At 29.1% G+C, this 5,979-nt stretch overlaps 1 protein-coding gene across 1 annotated transcript; it reads right to left on the bottom strand.

Moving 5' to 3' along the window:
• Positions 1-535: 535 nt before the first annotated feature.
• On the bottom strand, positions 536-5,098 carry LOC111637732 (sperm-associated antigen 6-like). Its single transcript, XM_023383296.1, has 11 exons — positions 4,970-5,098; positions 4,799-4,894; positions 4,563-4,729; positions 4,263-4,476; positions 3,396-3,607; positions 3,155-3,331; positions 2,923-3,075; positions 2,660-2,851; positions 2,475-2,591; positions 884-1,029; positions 536-814 (listed from the first exon to the last, which is right to left on the bottom strand). The coding sequence occupies exons 1-11, from the start codon at positions 5,022-5,024 to the stop codon at positions 640-642; spliced, it is 1,704 nt and encodes a 567-aa protein (XP_023239064.1). The 5' UTR covers positions 5,025-5,098; the 3' UTR covers positions 536-639.
• Positions 5,099-5,979: the final 881 nt, after the last annotated feature.

Genomic DNA, 5,979 nt, shown 5'->3' with positions numbered 1-5,979 from the left:
GTTGACGTCTATTTCGCTTAATATCTCATAGTGGGGTAAACATTAAGAAACGAAATTTGGCATGGTAGCTTGTATATGAGGGGCATTGATGGTATTAAATTTTGGTGGCTAAAGGTCTTGGGAGTGGGGAGATAGAGAAGGGTCGTGTGTCATAAGGGTCGAGAGTATAAGACTTAATGATTTTATTCGTTACTAACATTTATAGTTTTTCATAAAACCCATTCCCCTACGCTCAAATTTAAGCTTTTTGTCATTTTATAGTAATTAAAAATATAAAATTTTTTTTTTTTAAATCTGATAACAGATGGCGTCACATACAATTTTATTTATTTTGCTTAATAATGTAAAAGTTAATTTTTTTAAATAAAAACTCATAACAGCTAGGAAAGTTATGCAACTCGTTACGGGATTTTTTATTATTTGAGATTTATATGAAAACATGTTAACATAATTTCATTTTTCAAAATTTAGTCCTTAAATTTAAAATAATTTTTTATTTCTGAGAATTTTGAAATATAGATCATTATTATACAGCATTTTAAAACATTTTGAATTTATAAATGTATTTGAATTTTACGATTTTTCAAAATAAACTTTAAAAAGTTTGTTTTGTATTTATTTATTTTTTTAAATTCGTAGTTACTCATATTCATTAATTGACTCATGTTCATTAATTGACTCATGTTCATTAATTGACATATTTTCTTTTTGCGAGAGAGAAATTTCAAGTGATTGCTCTGATGGCGGTGGGGTTAATGGTTCGAAATTCTCTACTTTCAATAACAATTCATCCAAATAGTCAGTTGTATAATATCTGTTAAATATCAATTAATGCAATATTTGATAAACCACAAAAAAATGTAAATTATTCAACTTTATAAACCTGATCACATCCGGTGGGAAGCATAAGTTGATCGATTTAATAGCATTTCGAGCATTCGAACCGGATGGAAATTTCATTTCTTCTACTTTTTTAAAAGTGCCAGAAATGATAAATCGTCTTCGCAATTTACCATCTGTTCTTAGTATCTAATAAGAATGAAATGTATTCAAAAATATTGTTTTGAATATTTTAAATTATAAACTACGGAATTAATGAAATTAAATTTTCATTTATAAATTATTTAGTATTATATACACAAATGATATTTTTAATAGTTTTACTTGTTAGAAATATTATACAGTAGTTCAAACCTTTCAGGAAACTCTTTCAAGTACTCTTCTCTCAACTACAATAGATTAATAAATACTTATTCTCATTCTGAGCTACTGCAGATTTTTATTTTTACGAAAGCAAGAATTCGAAAACGTTAAGTTTGCTTCTTTCTAGAAATTAAATCAAAGGCGCTGTCTGTACGCAATTGCGGGTACAATACCAAATTTATCAATTTACCAAATCACTTATGATTGGCAAATGTGGTTTATCGGACCATCCGCAATACGATCGTGCGTGTGTTAATAAAAGGTACTTATTAATTATTCAAATATCTAAAATTTTTTGAATGAGCTCTTTTTGGGTATTTCTTGATCCTTCAATCAGATTGTATGTATGGCGCTATATTGGAGGTACTCGTAGTATTCGAATTCATTTTTTTTATCAACGTAATATTTGAGATCACGAATCTCGTATACCTTCTAGTATTTGAGTATTCGCAGATAATATTCGTCAATATCTAATTATCACAGCATATTTTAAGGTTATGAAAAATTAAATATTTTGATACTGAAAAATGTTTTCACTCAAGTTAGTTGTAAATATGAATACAGTAGAGTCTCGAAAACTCGGCACTCGATAACCCGGCAGTCCGTATAACTCGGCCACACCCTGGCAGGGCAAAAAAATCCTTAGTTAATTAATTTTCATTATAGACAGCTTTGTGCCTCATAAAGTATTTCTCTGAGGTCTGTCTTATCAGGTAAATTACTGTACACAGTGTATTCATTAATTTTCATTTTCATGTAGTAAAGGCTCTATGCCTTCATAAAGGACGTACTTTTCCTTTGTTTAATGATATTTGGGCAGTTTATTTTCTGTTATATTCTCAAGTAAATAATACATACAAGTACAGTACAGTATTTTCTGAGGAAACCTCATACTTATTTTTTTTAACCCCATTCCCGATAACCCGGCATTTTCACAAACTCGGCCACCCTTCGGTCCACATTAGGCCGAGTTTTCGAGACTCTACTGTATTATGATCTTAAAAATTAACGATACAATTTTTTCTTTTATAATATAATTTAAAGTTATTTAATTATAAATTGTGAGAAATTCGGTTTCGATCCGACCGGATTCTCGTAATTTTCCAAAATTAATTTGAGACTGAGTATCGTATTCCATTTCTACCTACTCCCACTGAATGGCAGCAGAGTGAGAAAATTGTATACTGTTATACTTTTTATAATAAGTTGGACTTTCCTCTAGAAACGGTAATAATAATACTTATAACTAAATGAAAAATATAGAAATAGACCTTAGCAAACTGTAATAACACTAATTCTAATATATCATCTTGTACGATATCCATAATTTTCTCTAAAGTTTGAAGATGCAAACAATACTTCAGCATTCTTTTCAATGATTTATTACACTAAAAAAAGTAAAAATTTTGAAAATAATCTGAAAATTTTTCATGTATATTAGAAATTAATTTCTTACTGTTGATTTTATTTCAGGATATAAGACTGGATTTGCAGCAAGAGAGGCAACCAAGAAAATTGCATCCGTTTTTGTTATTTCTCTAGTAAATTTTGCATTATAACTACCAAGATAACCAAGCGTTTTGACAACAATTTCTTTCAATTCTTCGAGTGGATCTGACTCTAATATCATGCATAATACTTCTACAGCCTATATACGTATACATACATACGTAAGTCATTATGAGAAGTTTAATATAAATTAACATTTGTCTAAAATACCTTCTCCATGATGATTAGGCCAGCCATATCTTCATTTTTTATTGCTAAATTGCACAGAAACATTACACCTGGAATTCTATATTCTTGTTCATGTTTCTTTATATATTCTATTATTTTGGATATGCCTCCTTCATCGATCACTTTCTGAGCCAACTTATATAGAAATTATACATGTTTAATACAGAAATGTTAAATTTTAAAATAAAAAAATAATTTTTAAATTGTATTTTACTTCTTCTGAATGTTTGACACATTCTAACAAATAGACACAGCAATTCTTACGACAGTTTATATCTTCTTTACTTAATTCTTTAATTGCAGTTTCAATGGAATGTGTTTCTGTAGCTAATTTCAACGCGAAATTATCTTCATAGCGACTTAATTGAGTTAAAATAGGCAATAGAATATTCTAAAAATAAAAAAATAAAATATTAGTTTTGGAATGAGAAAATTAATGGAGAAAGCAAACGAACCATTAATTTTGGATCGTCTTGTTCCATTAATTTTTCAAGAGCAGGAATAATTTCATTTCTTTCTAATATCAAAACTAACTGAAATGAATGTTTGCTGATTTCAAAAATAACTGAAGCTACTGCTCTTAGAACTGGCAAATCATAATCATGGATCGACTGTATTATCATTGGTATTAATTCATATTTTTCAGAAGCTATTTCAATAGCCAATTCTATAAAAAATGTAATATTTTAATAGTTTATTTTTGAAAACTTATTAACAGTGGAGCGTTATAGCTTCATAGGGCTCCAGTGTTGACCTCAGACATTTTTGTTCGAGGAAATTTTTTAAAGGAAATAGTCTTTTTTTATATAAGATTGGTTTGGGCACCAGACAATTGCCCTTTTTATCTATACGATAACACGCCACTGAATATTAACGATAATTTGTATAATGCAGTAGAAATTTGTTAATTCGAGACCTATGGAACCACAGTTATGCCGGATTACGAGACGTTTTTGTTTTAGTAAAATTCGATAAGTTATATGGGATCTTAACAATGCGGAGATTGCTATACATTTTATACCAGTGCACACTATATCATTCCGATTTCTTTAAGCATGCTCTTTAATCAGTCTGATAAAAATACAGTGAATTACCTCATTATATTAAGATTAGATTAATTTTATAAACCTGAAAAACCGCGGATTATTGCACATTGCAGAATTGTGGAAATTGCGTCCAATCGTGTTCATCATTTGTCCAAACAAATTCCGATTTGTGTAATACTAGCATGTCGGATTATTATCGTACAAGTTCAGATCACAGGCTACTTTTCAGAGGATGCCGGATTAACGAATTTCTACTGTATTTTAATTAGGACATACCTTCAGAATGCTTAGCAATATTGGCTAGAGTCAGAATGGCGGATTCCTTCACAAATGGATCAGGATCCTTAATACAGATTTGAAGAGCTTCTAAAGCATTCGTTTTAACTATTATTTTAGCTAGATTAACATCATGTTTTGATATTGATCGAAGAAGATAAGAAGCAGCACGTTTATATAGTTGTTCCGAATTCGGGATTTCAGTGATACGATTCTATAGAAAATATGATTTACGTTATAAATAAATTATAAATGAGCTTAAATATTTTAAAAATGTCTGTATGGTAAATATATATTTACGCTTTCTTTCTTAAGTTTCTCAACTAACAAAGGCAAAATATTTCTTCTAATAATTTCTTCAGCAATATCTATATTATAGGATGCTAATCTTCCCATTGCCACAATTGCTGTTCGTTGTATGGTAGGCATTATATCCATGAATAATGTACAAAGCAAGGGAATTGCTCCTAATGTAGATTAATTAAAATTAATATATTAATAGAAAGTTAATCTTAACACTGTACTACTTATTCTACCTGCAGCTTTTAGAGCAGCATAATCATTTGGGTTTGCTGCAAGATCAGATATTGATTGAGCAAACTTTAAGCGAGCCTTTTGATATTCTTCGAATACTACAAAATTAAAAAAAAAACAAATTATTAAACTGATTTAGAATGTCAATCAAATAATTTATATTTAAATATTACCAGGCAAAATCAACTGCTTTTTTTCTAACTCAGTTTCACCTTTCGTTATAGTCATTTTAAATTTATAGCAGCTAGTTTCTTAGCGCAATTTTTAATTGTTTATAAATAATATGGAATTATTCATTATTGATATGTTAGAGATTTCAATGTTTATTTTCAACTTATACATGTTACACTTTATTTATGTAAATGTACTTATTTATTATTTGTAATAAAAAATGAAGAGTCATCGCGTGCTAAGATAAAAGTAGCATTCTTTAATTATCCACCTAGTGGATCGGATATAATCTAATAATCTTAATCTTCTCTATTGTTACTTTTTGCCCGAGTAACGCCGGGCTCATCTGCTAGTTTAAATGCATTTTTGTAAAATTTATCGAAATTAGTGAAAATTTTAAATATTTTCTAAGAGAAAGAACAATACTAATTGCGAATCATCGATAAGATAATAAATAATATCGATAATTTAGAGCTAATACTAAAATTTTAAAAGTCTGATCAATATATAGTCTATATATATAGGCCTATATACTGTATATAAATAAAGTATTTGCATATTAAATCTGAATATATGTTTTAATTAAATGATATTCATGAAAATTTGAAAATAGACCTATATATTTCTTAATTTGTTTTGGGAAATTGTTTTAAAACGAAAACATTGTATTCCTAAAGATAATGAATTACTATTATTAATGAGCTGCGATTTGAAAAAGTTGTCGATCTATAAATTTTCACTATCGTCCGTCTATGTGCCAGTCCTTCCTTAATCTCGAGAACGCGGAGTGAATAAACTTTCCATATCCAGTCTCGATAGATGAAATTCGAGACCAGATATGGCAGTGTTTTTCAACCTGTGGGTCGCGACCTGCCGGGGGTCGCAAAGCCTTACACGGGGTTCGCGGGTAAAAGAAAAAGACAAGTGTTTGTAGGTCCTATACTACAATAAAAAAAAATTACAATCTCAGTGAGAAGGATGTGCCTGTTTATTTTACAGTACAATTGGCTTT

This window comes from Centruroides sculpturatus, unplaced genomic scaffold (assembly GCF_000671375.1).
Source record: "Centruroides sculpturatus isolate CEXI.00-Female unplaced genomic scaffold, Cexi_2.0 scaffold1223, whole genome shotgun sequence".
NCBI lineage: Eukaryota > Metazoa > Arthropoda > Arachnida > Scorpiones > Buthidae > Centruroides > Centruroides sculpturatus.
This window is presented reverse-complemented; position numbering and strand designations above follow the sequence as displayed.

Coding starts and splice junctions, on each gene's coding strand:
- LOC111637732 (XM_023383296.1), bottom strand. CDS start 5,024: ATGACTATAACGAAAGGTGAAACTGAGTTAGAAAAAAAGCAGTTGATT. Junction 4,895..4,969: donor AAAGCAGTTGATTTTGCCTG/GTAATATTTAAA, acceptor TTAATTTTGTAG/TATTCGAAGAATATCAAAAG. Junction 815..883: donor TTCCCACCGGATGTGATCAG/GTTTATAAAGTT, acceptor GATATTTAACAG/ATATTATACAACTGACTATT.